The 25,140-nt window shown below is 35.8% G+C and overlaps 2 protein-coding genes across 7 annotated transcripts in view; one reads left to right on the plus strand and one right to left on the minus strand.

The window, feature by feature from the left end:
• Positions 1-19,438, minus strand: part of dgkh (diacylglycerol kinase, eta) — an 87,263-nt gene extending 67,825 nt beyond the window's left edge. For 2 of the 6 annotated variants that reach the window (XM_039683603.2, XM_089133356.1), the window contains exons 1-2: positions 19,258-19,438; positions 17,383-17,547 (exon numbers count right to left, since the gene is read on the minus strand). In XM_039683603.2, coding sequence (XP_039539537.2) covers positions 17,383-17,547; positions 19,258-19,308 — 216 coding nt within the window. In that variant the 5' untranslated portion in view covers positions 19,309-19,438. Of the gene's footprint in view, positions 1-17,382; positions 17,934-19,257 lie in introns of those variants that run through there. The other 4 variants (XM_039683610.2, XM_089133357.1, XM_089133355.1 and 1 more) reach the window with 4 other exon arrangements.
• Positions 19,439-19,902: 464 nt separating this feature from the next.
• The window catches only part of vwa8 (von Willebrand factor A domain containing 8), a 101,929-nt gene continuing 96,691 nt past the window's right edge, over positions 19,903-25,140 (plus strand). The window contains exons 1-4 of the mRNA XM_039683601.2: positions 19,903-20,560; positions 20,933-21,010; positions 21,695-21,825; positions 21,955-22,065. Of these exons, the coding sequence (XP_039539535.2) occupies positions 20,422-20,560; positions 20,933-21,010; positions 21,695-21,825; positions 21,955-22,065 (459 nt within the window). The 5' untranslated portion in view covers positions 19,903-20,421. The remainder of the gene's footprint in view (positions 20,561-20,932; positions 21,011-21,694; positions 21,826-21,954; positions 22,066-25,140) is intronic.

Here is a 25,140-nt window from a genome sequence, read left to right on the forward strand (position 1 = left end):
AAAGATCCTGTCCTGCAGAGTGACACCAAACTCCCGAAAGCAACGAAAGGAATCAAACCTGAGATCTACATCTTTAAACCCCCTTCAACCAAAACTTTCCTCAAGATCATCAATTTTGCAAAGCCGGATAAGCGACTCAAGTCTGCTGTGAAAGTGACATTCCAGACGGCCCGATGCAGTTTTCAAAGGCAGCGCATGCGGTTTCGTCCCTGCATGGGCCGGAGGTCTTTGACACGGCAGTCGGAGAGAGATGAGGGCCAACGCCGAGGGTCATCCCGTCAGCCAGTCGCCTTGGCTACACTGTCATTTCACATCATCCCAGACCCAACCGACAATAAAGACCTGCAAGCACTCATGCTCCTTCCTGTCCATTCATCTACAAATATAGCAGGAACATGGAAGAAAAAAAAACAAAACAAACAAACACAAATCCACAGGCATATATGGGAGGACGGCTATTTATAGCAGAGGAAATATGCTCTCTGAGGGGAGAATTACAAACAGAGACGCAGGGTTCGATCTGACATCCTGGTGCACAGCTGTGTCAACTTAAACAGCGAATCCATCCGCAAGCGCACTCGGTGACACCACGTGTCTGTTAAAACAGCTCGGTTACAAAACACTCTATCTTCACCTGCGAGACAGTTAATGTGCAACAGCGAAAAACTAACTTTTGTGGGGTCTCAACTGTGCGTTCACACCGGACGCGAACAGCGCGTCAAATTCACGTCTACCGCGTCACTAGTTTTCAAGAGTGAAACTGACGCATAAAAACAAAAGTTTCAAGCGAAATTTACGTGCGTCGGAATCGAAACCCGTTGGCGGCCATCTTGTTTATGTTGATCGAGCATTGAACAAATCTCCAGAGCAAATACACAGCGGCGACTCTCGATGAATACTCGATCAACATAAACAAGATGGCCCCCAACGGGTTTTGATTCCGACGCACGTAAATTACGCTTGAAACTTTAAGTGGTTAATTAAGTGGTCAAGCGTCAAACTAGACGCGGTAGACGTGAATTTGACGCGCTGTGAACGCACAGTTGAACAGCCTCCAAAAGTTATTAACCTGTCCTGTGATTTTTTTTCTCTCTCATGTCCAGACACAAACTTATGCACATGTATGTTGGTTGTCTTATATTATACAAATATTTAATATAATCTAGATATGGAATAAATAAAATTCAATACAAAATAAACGTGTCATATATTGAAATAAAGTTTTAAGTGATAAAATATTTGCTTTGTTGTGCATTAGAACCACACCAGGCATTTAGTCATATTACAAAATTATTTATTGAAGCATCCAGATACCTCACCTCGTGACAGCAGGAAGCAGCTAGGCTCCTGATTGGTTAACGTGGCGTGAATTGACGCCAAAGTTCAGGTTTTTCAGCTCGGGCGGCAAGCGCGAATTCGCGTCAAATGTGTGAACGCACAAATAGCACTAACTAAATCATTCGTGGCGTTCGAGCAAAATTGACACGCGAATGAGGCGTATTCGCGTGTAATGTGCCGCGCTCTACGCCTCATTTGCGCCGCATGATTTTTTTTACGCACGTAACTGGTCTTTGCATTGACTTAACATTAAAATCACTCGCACCGGATGCGCTGTTCATACGTATAATCAACAGTATCGCAACAATTTCATATTGTGAGTTCTGTATCGTGATATGTATCGAATGAGGGTATCGCTACCCCCTAATAATGATAATAAATGTTTCTTGAGCAGCATATCAGCATTTTAGAATGATTTCTGATAGTAAGTAAGACTATAGTAATGATGCTGAAAATTCAGCTCTGCATCACAGGAATAAATATATTCAAATAAAAAACAGTTATTTTAAATTATAACAATATTCCACAATATATACTATATTTTTGGTCAATTACATGCAGCCTTGGTGAGCATCAAGGACTTCTTTCAAAAACATTTTAAAAAAATGTAGTACTGTACGTTTGTTACTACATTAAATGAAAATGTAATGTTTTATTTCAATGTTCCTCTTTTGTTTGAGTCTTTCGGCCACTTGGTTCCCTTTTTTCTTGTCTTCAGTTCCCTTCCTGTTGCCAAGTGGGATAAGAAGTGATCTATTAATAGACTGTTTCTTCACGAAACTGTAAGAGGGAGAACGGCTCAGTGCCAGACATACATGACTAACCCCACTGCGCTGCACTGTACACCCACACCTCTCTCAACATCACACACACACACACGGTTACACACGACACCGATGAGCAACTCAACCACGACTCACTGTAACCACACACCACACACACACAACAGAAGCTTCTCTTGTGAGGACACGAGTAACGTTTCTTCAGAAAGTGAGTGATATAACAGACGGACATCCTGTGAGTGAGGATATCTAGCCTCAGTGCTTTGCTCTCGGACACATGTCTGCAGTGTTTGAACCCGCAACAAACACACACACACATATAAGCGGATTATCTACAAGCTCCAGAAATGGCATAAGCTCGAAAAAAGCCTGGAAATGTTTCTTTATTTAAGTTATTTTTGTATTATTTACATACTGTATGTGTGTATACTAAATATATATATTAAAATATATTTTGATATATTTAGTTATATTTAGCTTTAATTTATATGTATTTCAGTTTAAGTTGAAATAATTTTAGCATATTTTTATACCTTTAATTTAAACTTATTTAATTTCAGTTTGTTACGCAGACAACATTTATAAATACTATATATATATATATATATATATATATATATATATATATATGCACAGTGTTTTTCATCTACGAATGATATTTTATTATATTTCAGCGGTATTTCAATGAAAGAGGATTTTAATAGTTAAGGCCAGTTTGCACACAAGAGCGATAACCTAAAAGATTTGAGTTTTTTCATGTATCTTAAACCCACAAACAATTAAATTATATTTTTACACATTTAAAAATAATTTCATATAATTACAGTTTGATTGGAAATGATGCACAATACAAATATACTATTTTGTGATATTTATCTTAATTTTATTCTTATTTTTTTAACACATCATGTTTAATATGTCATCTGAGCCTTTTGTCTTTTGGTAAACTACACTAACAGGAAAAAAAAAAGCTTTTGTCGGTTGTGGTGGAAATAACATCACAACTGTTGTATTTTTTTAAAAGGGTTTTTAAAAGTATTTTTTTACACAATTAATATATTGAAATAGTTTGTGTACTTCACTGTCCGTATGTATCTATTTTTTTTAGAATAATACTTGTAGGATGGATTTTCTTAGTTTTTAGAAGTATGTTTAAGTAAGTTTATCTAAGTCTGTGACCAAATAAAAGGCACAAATAAATATTGAAGGAAACACATTGCCAACTGACCAAAAAAAGTTGAAATCGTTTAAATTTTAACAAACCAGTGCTATTTTAGTTTTTATTTTAGTTTTATAATTTGTTTAATTAGCTTTTATTTGTATAGTTTTTTTATAGTTATGCTTATTTTTAATTTTTTTGCAATTTCATTTTTTAATATTGCTATTTCAATTTTAGTTTATATTTATTTCCAGTTAATAATTTCAGTGCTTCAACTAAAACCTATTTGAGTTTATTTCCAAGGCAACATTTCTAATTTTTCATTTTGTCTGTTTTCCTTAATTAATCTTTGTTTTTCAATTTAATGTTATTTCAGCTTTATTTCAATTTCAGCATAAATGTTTTTTTATAGTATTAGTTTTAGTTAACGATAATACAAATCAATGCAATACTGTTGAAGAATCATCCAATTATTGATTTAGCTAAAGCTACTTTAAGTTCATAAAGAATTAACAAAAACACTATTCAAATCATAGAAGATGCATGTAATGTGGTTTAACAATGCCCTTTTGTTTTTTGACTCTGAAAGTCCATCTGGGCTAGTGCTGGAGCAGAAACACTTGACCTCTCTTGCAGGGTGCTTTAACCTTGTAAAAATATGCTTTCAGCAACATGTGTTCCTTCAAATGAACGGAGTAACCCCTCCAAACATCCTAAAAGTAGAATAATTTAATGCCACAAAACAAGTTGCCTTCTTCAGCATCTCTTTAAAGGCCAATAAGACATAACAGTTGTGGGAGCAAAACAATATTCATCTCTAAGAAGAATTCTTTTTTAATATATGTGATGTTTAATGATTGAAAAATGACATGAACACATGACAGATGTTTCAGAAACAAGCTAAATCTAAGACACTAGACTACGATGTAAGATCCCTAAGCGCTGTGCCAGGAACAATAAAAACAACTGCTCTTAAAATAATCATCACTCTCTAACTCTGGACCATTTTTATAGTTACCACATTCAAAGTAGTTCAATCCACAATTATATTTACAGACAAAGTGCGACTGAGTGTTAGTTTATATGAAACGTGTCAGCATAGTAAATGTTATTTTGTAATGCCTGCTATAGACTGCGATTTCAACAATCTTACTCTATAAGAACATTACAAATCCCATTGATCTAATAAACTTGGATATGACATGTACTGTACGATGATGACACCTATTGAATCGTAGGCTTCGATGCAAGTTAGTATAAGGGTGGCCATTTCCATAACACCAAAAAAGAGGACACTTTGCAGCATTTAGTGAGGCAAGAATAATTGAATAGGACTCTGGTGTACTCGCAACTACAATACAATTTTGTCCATCATATTGATGGTATCAAGATACAGTGATTCTGAAATAGCCTAAGCATAAACATGGAAAATGTTTTCCTTTGAGTTTTCCACGTAAAGACAGCAGCGTTATCAAAACGATCCCGGTACACACGGATCCGACAAAAAGCACTGTATTATGCATGCCAGGCCAGTAGATGGCGATATCGCTTTTTAAAGAAACACTATGCACCTATAACTGAACACGTAATTCGCATGATGTCACCATTTTCACAAATTCACTTTTTTGTAGTTTACACGGAGACAGCAACGGTATCATTTTCAAAAACTTGCACTTTGTAACCCGTCTAAAAACGTTAAAGCATTTTCAGGCCCCCAAAACAGCATTGTCATGTAAATAAACGGCCAAAACACATAAAAAGTTTTCAGTTTTTAGTTGAAAGTGGTGTCGTGGAAACAGCACCTCAGTCTCTTTGATGGTTGTTTGAAATTCATGAATGATTCAGGCTATAGCATCTGTGGTGAGATTTATCATTTCTCTAGACAGAACACAAAAGACTTTTGTGGCAAAGTCACCACAAGCACAAATGTGCCAGGAAGTTGGCTTTGGATGGGCACAGCTTTTTACTGCTTCCCTTAGGCATCTTCTAATGGCCAATGCATCAAACCCACAAAAAAAGACTGAAAATGCTTCCATTATCAATCCACTGAGACAACAAATGCTCTGTGGTCTAAGTTAAAGATATTGGCAAATTGAGGACATTTGGTTTATTATTGTAATCTAAAAATCTTGTAAGGTAAATTATCAAAAAACCTAAGTATGGATAAATAACAACACTGTAAAAAAGAAATTCTGTAATTTTCAAAAAGGGGTCCTGTTATACCTTTTTCACAGTCTTGATTTTGTTTTTAGAGTGTACTAGAATATGTTTTCATGACTGATTGTTCAAAAAACGCATTATTTCTTTCCCCGGTTTGGCTCGAACACGCCGATTTTGATTAAGCCCCTCTTACCGAAATACAAAGTGTGCTGTGATTGGTTAGCTGGTCTAGTGTGTTGTGATTGGCAGAGCCCTTCCAGTGTAAATATCATGCCACTCCATAATTTTGAGTTCATCTCTAGGGTAAATATTAATGATGGGGTCAATTTCAAACCAATTCGAGCCCAATTCAGACCCTGACAATGTTAAAACAAAAAAAAAAAAAAAAAAAAAAAAAAACAAGAGGATCGTGTAGAACGTATTTCATACACAGACTTTGCAAGCACAGATTTCACGGGGCGTTTCAGAGTGTCATGTTTTAAGTAATTTTCTTATACATTATAGATACAATGTTATCCATCATTTAATCATGACCTATGTCAGAAAACTAAGGTAATAGAAACAGCAATTGATCACAAAACCATGGCTAATTTTCCTAAGGAGTGGTGAACCATCTTACAAATACGAGAGCAAACAAAACAACATAAAACAAGCTGTTAACTGTATTATAATTTTCAGCAACAGTGTTTAAAATAAATTTGAACCACTTAGTTCGTCAGCCTTAGGAAGGTCAAACAAACGACAACACTGTCTTCAGAATGTCAAAAAAATGCGAAATTTACTAGCGATTTATGAGTGAAAATGATTTCAAAGTAAATCGTACACCAATGTTTGTTGTTTTTTTTCAGCGTATTTCAAATTGACAGACGTGGTAACTGTTAGCTTTATGATACATGTGATGCCTGATGATTCTTCAAAAGTTGAACAAATAATAAATGAAAATTCTTGAAGAAATAATGAAAATTTAGTTGTTTTTTTGGTGACCTATCAATAATAGTGACAAAAGCAGTATATTTTCACAACAAAACAAAAAGAAAATGTGGCCAATACAAAAAAAAATCTAATCCAAAATACTGTATTTGAGGCCTAATGATTAAAAACCACAAGAATCCTTGGTACCGAAGACCTCTGTGACTCTTCAGTAAGCACAAATAGCACACTGAGGAATCACGAACACGGCGCTCCATTTCGCAAAGTTAAAAATACCACTTTCACAGAAACTTTACAGCACAGCTTAAACTGGCCTAGCAATTACACCTTGTCAGTTGTTGGCACATAATTTTCTCATCTCTAACGACGCGGAGTCATTGTGTACAGAGGAGGCAGAGCACAAGGTAACAATTACACTGGTCAGGATGGTCAGGCGCAGGGAGGGGAAGCGGCTGACAGACAGTGAATCGCTGCTATACAGTCAGCAGGAGAGGGGGAGGAGGGGACCATCATTAAAACCCATTTTCAAAAGCTGTCCAGACCCCCCACACCCCCCACACACACACTGCCATCTTTAGAGACAGCTAATGATCGTGAATGCCGCCCCGTTTCCTCCGAACCCACGGCTTTGGAGTCTCTGTGGGCCGATGTGCATTTTGCATTCAGTCTTCAAGTAGCCCCATTATGAGTGTCTATTGAAAGAATGAATGCTGGGTATGATGGGTCGAGTGAGTGGGTCATTGAGAAAACAAACCAGTCAATCAGTCGCTGTTAATCAAGGTCATCTGAGACGGGAAATACACAAAACAAGAGCCAATTACAACGAGAATACGAATTAGGGCTTAATGAGCTGAAGAATATGGCTGTCTTTAGTCTCCTCCAAGGGTTATTGATTCACAATTCTTCATTCACAGAGGTCTTGTGGAAAAAGGAATGATACATTTGTATGGAATGTCAATGCCAAACAAGAGCCTTTGTCCGTCAATGTACAATAGTGTTCGGGGTCACATGGTTTGCGGTCCAAGCCAGAATTCAACTGCTACATCACATTTTGGGCGCATTTACATATGGATTTTGCTTTCATTCCACAATTGAGAGCTTAATCTTGTTGTGTATATGCACAGTTTGACAATTTACACTCTTAAAAATAAAGGTTCTTCAAAGGTGCTTTGTTGGGTCATATGGTTCCATGAAGAACTTTTAACATCCAAGGAACCTTTCCATTACACTAAAGGTTCTTTGTAGCACCACGAGGTACTTCAGATTATAAAATGGTTCTTCACAATCTCATGTGACCTCATATTGTTGGAGTAAATTTATGTTTCCCACATTTATTTATGGCAACGTATTTTCACATTTTGCATAGTTGATGATTACAGCATTTTTTTTTTTACTAGATCTGAATGAAATGAGTTTGTAAACTTGTTTTTCCGCCTAAATAAAAGCTTGACTGCAGTTTCCGTCGAAATACAATAATTCAGTACATGCTCACGTGCATATAGAAATTTGGACAAATCTAATTTAATTTTTCGGTGCATTTTTTTTTTTTACAATATAGGGCTATCAACACAAATAATAATAATAATAATTAGTATAGTATTAAGACTGAGACAATTTAAAATGGGTTCGAGTCCCCATTACAGTTCAGGTAGGCCAACAAGTCAGTGCACAGATTTTTTCAATACACAGACTTTTTCTTTGTTCAGTTTGTACACCGAATAGCCAGGAGCTCTTCATTTTGAACTCTCAAAGTGTTGATCAGATTGATTAATCTGGTTATAGGTTCTTTAAAGAACCTTTGAGAAGGGTTCTTTGCAGTACTGAAAAAGGTTCTTTGTGGCACTAAGAAAAAAATAGGTTCCTCAAGGAACCTTTCAGTGAAAGGTTCTTTGGGGAGCCAAAAAAGGTTCTTCTATGGCATCACTGCGAAACCCCCTTTTTGGTTCTTCCTGGCACCTTTATTTTTTAGAGTGTATGGAAGTGGCAACCATAGATATGTATACGTAGATTCCACATTCAACCAGTAAAACAGTAAAAATATGCCACAATATTGTGCAGAGATTTAAGTTACTGCCGATATTTAAATTCCCAGAGAAATGGCATAACCTTTCAGAGGTGAGTAGTGTCAATAGTGTGTTTATTCTGGGTTTATTTTGCTTTAAATAGGTAAAGAAATAACGTTTACTTAATTGAATTTTGGAAGAATATGCTAATCTTTTAATGTACTATTTACTTTATTAATTACCTTCTTTTTTTTTCAAATAATTGAAGACAATACTTAAAAGGAAGGAAACAAATTAAGCAAAGCAAACCTAATACAATTTATTTCACATGCATAAGGATGTACAAATCATTATTTCAGATGTGCTTTGGCAACCCAAAACAATCTACTTTAAAAATGACTCATTCGCCCATTTTGGCAAGTCTGTCTCTCTCCAGAGTGTTGCCAGATCTCACTACAAACATTTGACAAAACAAGCCCAAAATAAGTGACTTGCTCATCCAAAATAAGCCAGAATAGCAACTGTGAAATAGAAATAAGATTGAATGTGACCTGCAAGTATAAGGATTTTTGGTATTCACAAGGGATACCTTAATTGTCGATTAAACGCTAATCAATGAGAAGAGACTTAGTCGTCTAAATTTGAATTAGCCAGTCGCAAAAAAAAAAAAAAAAACTCGGACAGATTGTCAACATGGCTGGTCCATTTGTATGTTTGTCAGGAAATCCAAACGTTCCTATCATTCATCGACCTGTTTGTGGTTCGACTTATCTAGACTGTTTTCCAAGATGGCTTCTGCCTGTATACACGAAGTGTACTGTCTTTATAAAATATCTTCTTATTAAACGGTCTGTACACTTACAAAGTTCTCGGTTTGCATGTTACATGTTACTGTGTTAGTGTGGAGCTATTTTGAGCCTTGTTAGTGGTATTAACTAGCGACTTATTTTTACTTATTAAATGCCCCCATATACTAACATATACGCTAAACAGTTTTTAGAGATTAAACTCTTTACATTCGATTATCATGAAAACAAATCTCAGAGAACGGTCGACTAGGTACCAATGTGTAATTAGACCAAAGGTTCATTTTGCCCCGCAGTTGTCCTTTAAGGCACAATAGCCGTATAAACATGATTATCTATCTGTACAATATGGTGACTAAACTTGCCTCATCGTTTTTAAATACCTCTGTTTGACAGTTCACACTATGCAAAAATAGCATTTTCACATTTTATCCACGTTGGATAGCGTTTTCAAAAAAACGTTGTTTTCATTAATAAAAACGCTGTCTCGGTGTAGAAGGCCAAAATGGAGAAAAGAAGATGCATTTTCAAACAAAAACGTATTCGTGTGGACAAGGCCTTAGACTCCCTGGTACTTAGTTAACACCTGTTCTGTTTTAGTCAGTCATCCTTTGTGTATTTTAAGCCCAGAGTTTACTGTGTCTGTTGACCTGGTATCATCTAGCTTATGTGGTTGCATTACAATCCAGATAATCTCCTGTGTTTTCTTTTGTGGATTAAAAAAAGACTGTTTATTTTGGACACTCCTTTTGTCGTGTGCATCTCTACAGCCAAAGCGTGTTGTATTCAATTTCAAATGCTTTCAAATACTTCAAACTTTTAAAATCTTGCTCACTTCAACACAATTCCCCAAATCTCCTAATAAATAGCCAGTGAACCCAGTGTCAGCAAACCATCATGATATTACACATAAAATCACTAGACCTGTATCTGCCGTTAATGCTTTCAATTTTTAAAATGTGTTATTTTTTTCTTAACCATTTCCCCCCCTTTCTCTGACACTCTCTCTAAATACTCATTATTTGACCCATTTAATGTGACAGATATTCATGGCCACACAGTCCAGGTACAACGTTTAAGAGAAAGCGAGCGTGGGATTCACCATGAGGTGTACGAGTGTATGTTTCATGCCTGTGGCGAATCCCATCCTGCAGCTCCACAATTGAATCAGCAGTGCCTCTCATTCATGCATTAGTGCACAGGACACAGGATACAGAACTCAGCAGACTCTCTTAACTCAATAAGAGAACTTGTCAGACAACAGGACAGATTTTCGTTGCTGATATCGTGGATTTCCCCTCGTCTATCTGTGCACCTGGATCTCATCTTCCTTGTGTTCAATATCTGAAGCAGGAGCCCTAATATTGTCAGATTTGATCCAGATTTGAAAAATTGATTTAGGTTTATAGAGGAAATCAAGTGTTTTTGTATTTTAATAAAATGTTTTTGTGTTTGGGGTTTTGTGTTTTCAGTACACAACTTGAAAAATCATTTAAATATTATTTGGTTTATTTGATTGTAAACCTTTCGTTTTGTTTCGCATCACTTCTTACACCGTCTTGATACGCAATTTTCATTCTATTGCATTTTAATTCAATATTATTTATTTAAGCAAAACTCAGGTATATTTATTACAATATTCTGTTTTATAAACAAACAATGAGAACAATGACCTTTTTTTATAAGTCCAACTGGTTCAACTGGTTCGACTAATCCAATTTCAACCAATAACTCAAGAGTTCTCAATTCTGTTCTCAATTGAGTTTTATCGATATATAAAAGTACATCTTTATTAATAATACTTGCTCTTTATTCAGACATAACTCGTACTGACAAAGAATAATTCACTGTATGACAAAGTTGCCATGGATGTAAAGGTCATTGTCTGCCTACGCATCACTTGAACTCTAAACACAATTTCTGCTCAATTCTTCTAACTGCGCTATTAAATTCATCTAATTATCATCAATTACATCAGCCCAGATAAGCCAGGAAGACAGATTCATTATTTAGACATACAATAATGCAGTCTAGTATAGAAAAACAGGAGAATTAAGACGATTTCACATAAATGCTGTGAACGGAACAAGTTTCTAAAATGTGTGGAACGTATTTGTTCAATTTAAACAACATGTGAAACAAACGTACTTGATAGACACCAGGAAATTTACAGATCAGTCATTGCAACAGTATGCCAAATACTTTAAATATAATCCTACTGTACATCCTATAGGGTGAATGCAGGTAAAGTGGGTCGTTTAAAGGGATAGTTCACCCAAAAATTACAATCTGTCATAATTTACTTTACAAGTTGTTGTACATGAAAACATACACTGTTAAATAAACTGTGACATTTATGGTAAAATACCGGCAGCTGTGGCTGTATTTGACCGTAAAAAATAAGGTGGCAACCTTTTATGTTTTATGGGACTTAAATTTACTTGCAAAAAAATTATACTAGTCAATGGTGCCCCACAATTGTTTGGAAAGAAACATTCTTTAAAATATCTTCCTTTGTGTTCAGCAGAAAAAATAGTGTGTGTGTGTGTGTGTGTGTGGATATGAGAGTATTACCTCTCTATTGATGTCTGTGGGGGACGAGAGGATCAGATGCTCTGCTACACTTGAGCTCTCCCACTAAATTACAAGGCATCAGCCCACAGAGATTACTGAGACCCCAGCTGTGTTCACATCGTATCATTGCATTGTGTATTGTAATCGTTCACAGCTTTAACATGTTTAAAACCCTATTTTTTCAACAATTTTTTAAGTAGTTCCAATGGTAACGTGTATTATACTATATTATATATTATTCACAAATTGTAAAAAATAATCTCAGCCAGTCTCAAATTTTCTTTTTTTAAACGGGGCAATCTAAATATTGCTTTGTGAAATTGATATGTGATCATATGATTGACATACGTCTGACCATGAATATTAATTAAGATCAGGGTTATTAGCATTGATTAAAACTAAAACTAAATCCATAAACAAAATCATTACTTGAAACAATATATATTCATTTTCATTTAGTTTTACTTTAAAAACTAACATTACTCAAACTAAATAAACTAAAATAAAAATAAAAACTACAAAGAAAGTATTTAAAAAAAAACTAACATTAACTAAAATTAAAGTAAAAACAAAATGTAAAAAAAAATCTCATTCTAAATATTAACAAAAAGTATTAAATTGATACTAAAATAACACTGATTCAGCTCAACATTAGATATTTTTAATATTATATTATATTAATATTATTTTTTTCTTTTTCTTGTTGCATAATTCCTAAAATCAGTTATACCTACATTTTTTTATTTATTAGAATTTTTTTTTTTTTTAAAGTGGATTGACGTCGCAACAAAAACTAAGCCTGGGAATGAGCAAGACACAAAATAGCACATCTAGCACAGACTTTTTCCTTGCTTTTGTTAAGGATCTACACATTTATTTTGATCTCATCATGCCCCGAAGTGTTACTCAAAGTCAAACCTTTACACAGCACTCCCTGCTCCCTCAATTAGCGTAATGAAGATAGAGTGGGTAGTTACTATGGCATCAGCTAACCTGGGTTTGAAAAATGTCAGTGCACTCCAACAGTAGAAGATCCCTGATCATCCCCAGCATATGGAGTGATCTGTGACAGAGAGTGGCCACAGTGCAACCAGGACACATGGGACAGTCTGTGAAGAGCCCGTGTTAAGCAAACAATGAGATGGGACAGCGCCGAGAGCCTACAAGCTCCATTAGCACTGATCTGCACACATCACAGCCCACTGGCCAACAGAACAACACAACACCTACCATTATCAGCCAGCTAACTAGCTCTCGCTCTCACCCTCCTGTAACTTGTGTAACACACTGAGATACCCGTTGAGAACACAGATGGCCTGGACATTAGCTGCTCTCCACAGAGTTACCAGGGCAAAGCGAGGCACTCTGCTGAACAGCATTCACATGACCGGTCTAACATAAACAAAAAAGAAAATAAGAAAAAGGACAAGAAGAAGCAGAAGAAGAAGAAGAAGAAGTAGAAATGTTTCTTGAGCACAAAATCACCATATTAGAAGGATTTCTGATCACAGTAAAAAAATTACATTTTAAAATATATTACAATAGACAACAGTTATTTTAAATTGTAATAATATTTCACTATATTACTGCTCTTACTGTATTTTTGATCAAGTAAATGCAGCCTTGGAGACTGGTGAGCATAAGTGATTTCTTTCAAAAACATTAAGTTTCGACAGGTACTGTAAACACACAATTTTATTATATATAATTGTGTTACACACACACACACATATTTATATATATGGTCAGATTTTTAGGGAAAATATATTTTTTAATGTTTTACAAATCATAATTATCTGATCAGTTTGAAGCAGTAAACAAGGAGATGTCTTATCGATCACAAGTTCAGTATGGTGTACCACAAGGCTCAGTACTAGGACCATTGCTGTTCACTCTGTAATTGCTGACCCTATTACTTCAACTCTGAACGAACTCTCTGCCCCTCACCACGGTGCGTCTCAGGTGCTGCGGTAATCACTCCGCCCAAGTAGTAGTGCTTCGCCTTCTGAGAATATAGTTCCCAATATCTATACGGTTAAAATATGTCTGTGTCTCTGTAAATACACAAATCACAACATGTAAATATGAAAATGTTTGCATTATGTTGTCTCTTATTTGGGATTAGTATGCTAGCTGTATCCATTTACATCCAGTCTTTGTGCTAAGCTAGGCTTGCGGTGAGTGCGTGAGACAGAGTTACAGCACGCACGGAGATGAAAAAGTTATGTATGGACTTATCTAACTCTGGGGCATATGGTGAATAAGCTAAAGTCCCAAAAAGTCGGAGTGTTGTTCCTTTAACGCATTATAGTCCTTCACGTATATTTTTTATCTCAAAATTCTGTCAGGTTAATAATACCTAGAATATCAAAATCGACTAGGGGCGGTAGATCATTTTCCTTTTTAGCACCAAATCTCTGGAACAGTCTCCCTAACATTGTCCGGGAAGCAGACACTCTGTCAGTTCAAATCTAGACTAAAACCACATCTCTTTTACCTGACATTCACATAGAACATTAAACATTTCTATTATTCAAATCAGATTATTAGGCTCCATGGATGAGGTCAGCCGAACCGGGGACACCTCTTGAACACCCCATGAACTCTTTACATCATAAGAAGAATGGCATCTATGCTAATGTTAGTCTTTCCATTTATTCCGAGGTTTATTGAAGTCAGCCGGATCCGGGCCGTATCCAGATCAGACAGTGAACCTGTGCCTGGACACGACGACAACGCATCCCTGAAGTGCCAGCCTCATCAGCCCTGTGAAGACCTCATGGACACCTCAACAAACTCTTCTCCATACCACTGTGATGACTCCGACCTCCAACCAGATGTAACTGGATAAAAATTGTGAATGTTCTGATCCAATCTAACTTCTGACCTGTAATGTTGCCTGAATCATAATCATACACTGTTCGTTCGATGGCCAGAGGAGAACTGGCCCTCGACTGAGTCTGGTTTCCCCCAAGGTTTTTTTCTCCATTCTGTGACCTGATGGAGTTTCGGTTCCTTGCAACTGTTGCCTTGGCTTTGGGCTTGCTTAGTTGGGGACATTTATTATTCAACAATATTATTGATCTGCCTTACGTCAGGTGGACGATGACACAATGTTCGTCTAGAAACAAAATTGTTGTATTATTTTCATGCTGTCATGTATTGTAAAAAGTGGTATATAAATAAATGTGACTTGACTTGATTATAAAGGTTTCATGATCATCAAGGCTGCATTTATTTAATAAAATACAGTAAATAGAGATATAACATGACATATTAATTTAAAATAACTGTTTTTAATGGAATATATGTGATCGCAAACACAAAGCAAAGTTTAAAACTTTGAAAAGTTGAAAAAAATGTTTTGATCTGAATTTACTTTGAAACTATTTTAAAAAGAAAATAAGTTATTTTAAAGAAATGTTGATCCCCATTGACTTCAATATATTTTTTCCATTATTCTTTTATGATCAGCAGAAGAAAGAAATTAATTCAGGTCTGCAACAACAATAATTTAAATTTTTTGATGAACTATCCCTTTAAGCTGACTGATGTAGAAACAAATCTCAAACAAGTCAATGCGTGTCACAATCTCTGTACTGCCATTTGCAAAGAAAAACAGTGACATGGATGTGCACTGATGAAAATTATTTTGTGGTGAAGTAAATACTACAGAAAAAAAACAATGTAATTTACACGAAAAAGTTAGTTCAGGCAAGAATAGAAAAAAACGATATAAATTCTATATTAGAACTCCATTCAAGCGTGTAGAATAGAAAGTGTAAATATCAACGTTATGAAATTAAGTAAAATTACTCAACTTTTCTGATACTGGTTTTCCCTTCGTGCAGCCTTGAATAATAAATGATTTTGCACTGTTTTCCAGTTTTATCGTTGTTTTTGTTGTTGGGATTATTAACTTGTCATTTTGAGATCATTTTATACTCAAAATGACACATTCAAACACAAAAACGATCCATCAAATTGTGTATTGTCTAATATGAGGTCTCTGCGTTTACGCAATGTGAAACTTCTGGTGTTTCACACAATCTCTATTGTATTAATTACTAAGATATATCTAGGTAAAGGATATACTTTAAAAAAAAGTGTGGTTTAATTCAAAGTTTTATTGTTTGAGTGAAATGTACTGCAAACTTCAACAAAATAGATATTACTCAACCTTTTACAAGCCAAGTTAAAATGACTTATTTTATTTGTTACTTTCACTGAACTTAATTAAGTAGAGTTAACTTAATTTCATACATGAAATTTACTTTAAAAATATGCGTGCAAAAAGTTGGCAAAATACATTTTACTTGTTGTTTTTTGTGTGTGTGGAGTTGCATTCATCTACTGCTGTATATTGATTGATGAGAGGAGATGATGTTTCTGAATGCTTCTTGTTGAATGAGTCTTTATTTACACATGCGGTGTGTTTTAAACTGACAGCTCATTATCATCACTAAAGACCAGCCCTACATCCAGAGCAGCCCATATCTAAATATAGCCCTCTTTAATAATGTAGAGGGGGTGGAGAGCAGCACTCAATAATTAAGTGGATTTGTTCTGGTCAGAAAAGAGGAACTTTTTATTGTGTCACAGTAAAAGTGGGGCAAGATGGCTGAGGTGTCATCTTGCCAAGCAGGAGAGCAGAATCAAGAGGCTTCGATTACTATTCATTAATGTACGCATCAAAGCCCACGTTTAAATGGGTTTATGGGGGATTAATTATGTAAATGTATTAAATGACCCCAGATCTGTCCAGATTTAGACACTCAAGAGCATACAATATGATTATTGTGTTTAAAGTAAAAAGGTCATAAAATCATTCCACACTATACAGAAAAACAAAACAGGCAAAAAAAGTTGTGTTATTCAAAGTGGATGAATTTAAACATATATATATATATATATATATATATATATATAAATGATCTTATATATAAATGATCTTATATATATATAGACAAAAATGTAGCCTAAACATGAATGTAACCAAGAAAATCTCATAAAAACTAGGGTTCAACATCATCATGCAAGCATCAGTGTTTAATAATCTGTAATTTACTATATATATAATTATATTATAGACCTAATGTATTATTTAATATAACAATAATTTAATAAATCATAATATAAGGATAATATTTCAAAATATACTTAATAAAATTGTATGCGATTAAAATTAGTGAAGAAACAAAAATATTATCAAAACGAAAAGAAAAGAACGAAAAGGTGTATTATCAAAACGAAAAGGAAAGAAAAGAAAAGAAAAGAAAAGAAAAGAAAAGAAAAGAGTGCCCATAAAAACAGAGCAACAAGTGGTCGTGAGTGACTACACAGATCAACAGGTTAAAGACTGTAAGTATAGAGCACTGCTGACTGAGCTGCATTTACTGCATGCTTACTGTCTATGAGAGATTAATTATGGCACAAGGGATAACCGCAACATTCATGTTCAGTTTGCAATCATTCCAGATGTTTGACGCTGGAAAATCTCAGTGTTTACTGAGCTCATAGACGTCTACCATGTGCGCAGGACTACAGTAGCACCATCGTCTGCTTACTGGCCTGGACATGAACAGCAAAACACACAACACAGGCTTCGGGTGTGAAACAACGTGTCTTACCTTGCTTCGTATTTGCCCGGAGGTTGACACTTTCCTGATGAGTTTCTGCGGCCCTTCCTGCTCTCCCTCGCTGTCGGATGACTCGTCCACCACCACCGGCCCGGGTCCCCCGACAGCCCCCACGGCGGGCAGCCCTGAAGGGGTCGCGGCTGGTTTCTCCGGCTCCTGCGGGGAAGAGTCACAGCACTCCGGGTTATGAACGCGTTCAGCCGCTCCCTTCCTCTCCGCCGGGATGCGGGAGCTGAATAGCGGCTGGAAACCGGTTCTCCTGGCCGTCATGCTTTTGTGCTTTTCAGCCTAACCGGCGCACCACCAGGGATTCACTTAGAGTCTGTTATTTTTAAACGAGCTACAGTGAAACTTTCCTTGCCGGGTGGTATGCATTTTCGTGTCTGAACACGAGCGCTGGTTCCCTGACTGCATGAAGAAAGGCAGACGGGGGGCTGAGACGCTCGGAGCGGGAGGAAATCTCTGTAGCAAACCCTAGCGGCGGACGGGTAACGTTATCTCACAAACTATGGCGAGGATACAGCAACAGATGTTTCTTCTGAAACATTATACGAAGCCACAACCAGACCGAGTCTCAAAACCTACTGAGAGCTGCCAAATAGACTGCAGTTTGCACATTATCGCGAGATTCTACCATATTATCATATTTAAGAAATAACATACAATAGCCTATAGCCTATGCATATGATGATATAGTGTAGGCTATTCGTTAGGATTACTGGGTCCCTTGCACAGTTTATTGCATGATTTGGCCTCCTCGGTAGAAATCTAGGTCCACATCGCTTGAGACTGTAACCATAGCAACAGTTGGCGGCTCGAGCTCTTTCGTTGGGATGCGAATTGGACACCCACAAAACACTAGTTAGCTACATTGTACTGTCTTTATTTGTCACTTTATTACACATTTCATGTCCAAATTGTATCAATTAAAAGTTTGGTTATATCGGAAAAAATGTTGAGGCGCTATGGGTGCCAGTGCGCCGCTAGCGCGAGGCGAACCTCCAGATTCGTATGCTACGGGAATTATCGTAGTGAAATAGCCTACTAGTTTTCAATTTAAAAAGTTGGACATCAACGCCCTCTCACGTAAAAATCGAATGCGATGAGCTCGTAATCATGACTAACTGGGAAGTAGCACATTTCCGATAGCACGTGAAGGCAGCATTTCAACATAGGCTAATATTTAGTTTAAATTAAATGCTAGTTTGTTTTGTCACTTAGTCACTTATTGCATGTATCCACGTTAGCACACATTATAATAATAAATTATAAGCCAGTATAGGCTAAGTAACATTGAGATTTGTAGCTATAAATGAAGACTGCTGAGCAGAGATCCTTACTCTTAAGTTTAAAGGCGTATGTTTTGTGAATTCAAACTGATGACCAAAACGCACAAATCCTATTGATTGATTGATTTGATCGATCAGTCATTGTATGCAGTCACATTTTATTTCGCCAGAGCATTTCATTAGTGTCTTATTTAAAACTCTTAAATAAGTCAGCACCCTCCAAAAAAAACGAATTAGCCTCGTTTAATTCCACTATAGACTGGGCTATGAAAATGGGTCATCTCACATTTCCTCTCAGTCTACTTTGAATGGCAAAAAGAGCTTAGCGATGTCACTCACCGAGATAAGATAATTGATTAGTTTGATATTATAACATGCAACTTGTCTAAATCAATCCCGTAGAAAGTTTGTAGAGGAATGTAGAACGGAATTCTTCATATAGCGATCTCACTCATCGAGACAAGCCACGATCAGATCTAGAGTTTGCGAAAATACTGCTAAAATCTTTAATCACTGCCTATGTGTGTAGGGTTATGAAGGATCTCTTTGATAGTATCCGAATAGAAAATGTACTGACCAGCTCTTCCCAGGCAGGGCTGCGAGTGTATTGGCAGTCTTCATCTTCCATTATTCTCCTAGTCCCTGCGCACAAATCAAGCGCGACTTTCACTCGTGGATTTGAGCATATGGTTTGAGTGTTAGGTTATATTTCCCTTTCTCATCTCCACTCCTCCCTATAGCCTACTCTATCGGGGTCTCCCAGAGGCTGAGCCTCTTTCTTTCCACGTGATAAATGTCAAATCCCTATTAAGGAATCGAAGCGCTATCCATGACGTCACGAAGCCTGCGTTTTACACATAATCCCACTTTTTAAAGATTCACTATGACCATGCGCGCTTTTGTGATGGTTTCGAAGTTCATTTGAACTCTATTTTCTCATATTATCACAAATATTTTATTTATCAAAGCTCGCATAGTTCTTTTTAAAGTCCCTATGAAAGCTTTTTGTTTGTTTGTTTTGGCTTTTATTGCGAATTGTTAGTCTTACTCTTATTTATAAACTAGTGCGGCTCCAAAAAAACAATGACAAAATCAGAATTTAGACAATATGGATCTGGCCGAGCTGTATAAACAAACCCACCCTGTCTTCCTGTTTTAGTGGTATATCAACTCATTGAATAATGCTGCGCGTTTCAAGGCCTTTAATTGCACTTTTTAGTGTATTTTCACATACATTTTATATAATAGTTAAAATAATATGATTATGTAATACAACAAGACGATGTGTAACCGTTCAGCCTAAGACAGAATTTTATTGTATTGCATTTTATTTATTTTAGTAAAGTTCACTCATGCTTATTTATAGTAGATTTGAGATTAGACCCAAGTCAGTTCAAGTAAAACCTAATAGATTACTAAAATCTTCGACATTGGTTACCCCAAGCTAAACAGAAGTCTGTTGTTGTTGTTGTTGTTGTTTGTTGTTGTTTTGCGAATTATTCCTAGAAAACGCTCCTTGGTTTTGGAAATTTGTTTCCCGTGGAACCCATAATGCAGCAGCCTGTTCCACACGGAAGACCTATTCAAACGGACAGTTTCTGTCCTTCACCAAATTCCCTCCGTCTAGATCCGTGCACCGGTGATGTAAACACTCATGATGTGACCATGATGAAATAGCAGTGACTCTATAACAGTGTAGCCGATATATTTGTAATTTAACAGCACTTTGTAAAGGGTCGGTATGTATTCGCGTATTTTATTTAAAGGGACAGCAGCAGCTGTTGCTGCGAGAAGGATTCGCCATATATTGGGACCGGTAATGTCAAAAGAAGGTTGGAACTGCAGCGCACATGAGGTCAAACTCCTCAACACCTCATCAGGTACTGATTTCAATAAAGCCAAAGTCTGTTTATCTGCACACAATATCATATGACCCTTCTTGTCTTTATAGTTTGTTTTTAAAGAGGTTTGAGGGTAAGCTTTCACTCAAGTATTACATTGTTTTTCACTGACAGGTCAAGAGGAGCCCACCAAGTTCTATTTACTCTGTATTCTCTGTTTTGAATACTCTTCCGATATGTTTACATCCGTCTTTAACGTTTCTATAAATATTGACATTAAAAAAGAAATGTTTGCTCTGTTGACTTGGAGTGTTTGTAAATAGAATCAATGTTTCATAACATGCATGTTTGGCTATTTGTGTTAAGTTTGCTTTGTTTTTCTATTTAATGAACTTTTTTTTGTCTCCACAGGTGACACTGTGAAGATTGGCGAGATTTCATATAGACTCAAAACCCCCAGAAATCCAGAACTTGTGCCAGTAAACCACAGTATGTGCTTGTCATAATACACTGCTGTGTGAACTTGAGGAGAATTGACTTCATGCATTCGTCCATTAAATGTCAACAAAACACCAGCTGATTAAAAGTCATTGAAAAAAAAAGGCTCATACAATTCATATTAGATCTAAGAAAATGTTTATCATAATGTTTAATGCACATGATGCCACTTTGGTTTGACATGCTGTTGAGATATTTTTCAGGCAGTACTTTGTTATTTTTATTTTTTTATCGATAAACAACAATTAAACAATATTAATTTTCCAGAATGTATGCAGGAAAGTAAATGTGCACATATACCCAATAAATTAACACATTTTACATACAGTATACAGTACTGATCAAAAGTTTGGAAACATTACTATTTTTTATGTTTTTGAAAGAAGTCTCTTACGTTCATCAAGTTTATTTTCAATTTAAAATAACGATTTTCTATTTAAATATATTTAAACAATTTTTAATCATAAAATATTTGAATTTTCATAAGTCATTTCTCTGTTTTTTAATGTCACATGATCCTTCATAAATCTATATCTATCTATCTATCTATCTATCTATCTATCTATCTATCTATCTATCTATCTATCTATCTATCTATCTGCATATTCTCTCTTACCAAAACTTTACACATTACAAAATATTTTTCAATAACATATTATATATATTTTTTGACAGTGATTGAGGCTTTGCCACAAATGATCACCCAGCATCTTCGCTGGATAATGCAGAAGGACCTTCTTGGACAGGACGTGTTTCTCATTGGTCCTCCTGGTCCTCTACGGCGCTCGATTGCCATGCAGTACCTGGTAATATCAAGTATTACCACTCCCAAACACAACCACCAATACATGCTGAATTTCCACAGAATAAAACTCTGTCAATTTCATAACAACTATGTTCTTCATAGTCTTTACCTTTTATTCCTTGTTTGCTAGGAATTAACAAAGCGAGAGGTTGAATATGTTGCCCTGTCCAGAGACACTACTGAGACAGATCTCAAACAGCGCAGAGAGATCCGCTCAGGAACTGCCTTTTATATAGACCAGGCAAGTCAATCTCTTTCACCTTTCACTCATCAGCATTGTTTATTTTATATATATATATATATATATATATTATACACAAATTCACTAGCCATTAATACCCAGTTTGGATGCCCAGAGTTGCCTTAATCCTGTGTGGCATAGATTCAACAAGGTGCTGGAAACATTCCTCAGAGATTTTGGTACATGTGTATTAGGTACATGATCGCATGTTGCTGTAGATTTGTGGGCTGAACATCCAAGATGTGAATCTCCTGTTCCACCACATCCCATATTGGATTGAGGTCTGGTAAATGTGGAGCCCATTTGAGTTTAGTGAACTCATTGCCATGTTTGAGATGTTTTGAGGTTTGTAGATGAAACACTGTAGTCAGGATGAACATGGTCAGCTACAATACTCTGGTCAGCTGTGGTGTGTAAATGATGCTCAGTTAGTATTAAGAAAATATCCAGCACACAATTACACAACAGCAGCCTGAACTATTGATACAAGGCAGAATAGATTCATGTTGTTTACATCCAATTCTGACCCTAGCATTTGAATGTTGCAGCAGAAATCAAGAGTCATCATACCAGCAATGTTTTTCCAATCTTCTATTGTCCAGGTTTTGGTGAGCCCATGTGAATTGTAGCCTCAGTTTCCTGTTCTTAGCTGACACTCAAATGTCTTCTGCTGCTGGAGCTCTTCTGCTTCAAGGTTCAAAGTGTTGTGTGTTCAGAGATCCTCTTCTGCAGACCTTGGTTGTAACAAGTGTTTATTTGAGTTACTGTTGTCTTTCTATCAGAAACCGAACTTAAAGGGATACTCCACTTTTTTGGGAAATAGGCTCATTTTACAACTCCCTCTAGGTTAAACGTTTGAGTTTTACTGTTTTCGAATCCATTCAGCCGATTTTCTGATATTTAGAAGAATATCAGTAACCAGACAGTTTCTGGTCTCATTGACTTCCATCGTAGGAAAAAAATATACTATGGAAGTCAATGAGACCAGAAACTGTCTGGTTACTGATATTCTTCTAAATATCAGAAAATCGGCTGGATGGATTCGAAAACGGTAAAACCCAACTGTTTAACTCTGGGGGCGATATAAAATGAGCCTATTTCCGAAAAAAGTGAGTATACCTTTAAACTTCAGCAGATTGTCTTGACCATCTCTACATGCTTGATACATTGAGTTGCTAACATGTGATTGGCTGATTAGATATTTTTGCGTCAATAAGCAGTTGAACTGGTATACCCATGTACCTAATATAGTGGTGGTTGAGCATATGTATATTTATTATTATCTATCTATCTATCTATCTATCTATCTATCTATCTATCTATCTATCTATCTATCTATCTATCTATCTATCTATATATATATATATATATATATATATATATATATATATAAATGTTGCCTTAGCATACATTTGAAGTTGAAGTGCTAAAATGACTAAAAGTAAAATAAAAATTAATTAAATCTGAATAGAAATATATTTAAAAAACAAATAAAAACTAAGTTGTTAACTTGAGTTAAAAATTATATTATTATTTTTTTTATAAATCAAAACGGTCTCTGTTGTAATCAGTCTCATGGTTAATGAAAAAGAAATCCCGCAGGATCTGGCAAATTCTCTTCTTCTCTACTGAAGTCCAAGTGATCAATTATGTCCGCTTATCCAGCTTTGTCTAGCTCCCAGGCATCAAATCATTAGCCACAGCTCTTCTGTTCTGCTTATATAGCCTATATCTAATGAAAGGTTCACTCAGTCCTCAAGTTTCAGTGAGGAAAAGCTGATATGTTCCCATGGAAACCCTCTCTGCACATTTTTAAGTGGTATATAGTCTTAACCTTTGCGATCAGAGTTGTTAGGCCCAGTGCACATGATTCTAAAGCATGTTGATAATGAATTGTGCCTTGAGCCGTGTGTTAAATAGCTTTTGTCCAGTGTGATAGTGTCGCATCAGATCTTAACACTCCTGCTTGTTTTTGCTGTGTGGATTGGTTGATGGACAGTAGGCATAAGGTGGGTCGTGTGTGTGCTGGTGGTTAACTAGAGCATCTCACTGCTCTCTTGGGCCTTGCGCTCATTTTCAGACCTATATAACAAGCTTTGTGTGTCAGGCAAACACATCCCAGTTGACTTGCCTTTATGTGTGAATGGGAAATGCTTTAGACTAAATGATCAATTATTCATAGAGGGTTTTTTCCATCCATCTGATTGAGTGTCTGATTTAATCTATTAGCTACTAGTGTCCATGCTGTACTGAGTTTATATGGTTTATACTGCATCCTCAAATGGATTATTGCAGTAGTTACTACATATAACATTAACACACATGTTAAATATATATATATATATATATATATATATATATATATATATATAAATTATATGCGTTTAATAAAATTTTATTTTATTAAATGCATCCCTTAAAGGCCTCTAAAAAATTATTGTCATGTTGAAACAGGAAGTTTGTCACAGGCATTATCAAAAAAAGATGAAATAACTAGCCAGCCAATCACACATGTTCTGATTCTTGCTATTGCTAGTCAATAAAACAAGATTTATTAAATAACTCGAGAGGTAATGCAAACAACAATAACACTACGAAACCAGACAACTGAAGAGTGCACAAGGAGGAACTTACACAATGGTGATGAACTAAAGGATGAACAGCTGTGATGATTGAGTTGGTGTCCATGGAAACAGATTAGTGGCGGGAAACTAAGACAAAGGAAACAGGAAACGGACTGTGAACAAACTAAAAGTCCATGAAATTGAAACTAACACAACATAATTGTGACAGACTAAAGCCATTTTATTTTTGGTTTATTTTATTATATAAAGAATATATTTTACAGCGTTATTTTAGCATTATTTAGATATTAGTGTGATATTTATTAATGTTTTAAATCAGCATTTTTTAAAAAAATATATTTTCAGTTCATATAATTCTAGTTTAAGATTTAATTGGTTGTTAAGGCAGCATTTGTAATCTTTATATACATGTATAATTCTTTATTTGAAGTTTTTAATTTTTTTGTGTTTATTTCAGCTGTATTCCAATTAACACAAATATTTTTGTATA

Source organism: Pimephales promelas, chromosome 7, assembly GCF_988280905.1.
Source record: "Pimephales promelas chromosome 7, fPimPro1.hap1.1, whole genome shotgun sequence".
Classification (NCBI taxonomy): Eukaryota; Metazoa; Chordata; class Actinopteri; order Cypriniformes; family Leuciscidae; genus Pimephales; species Pimephales promelas.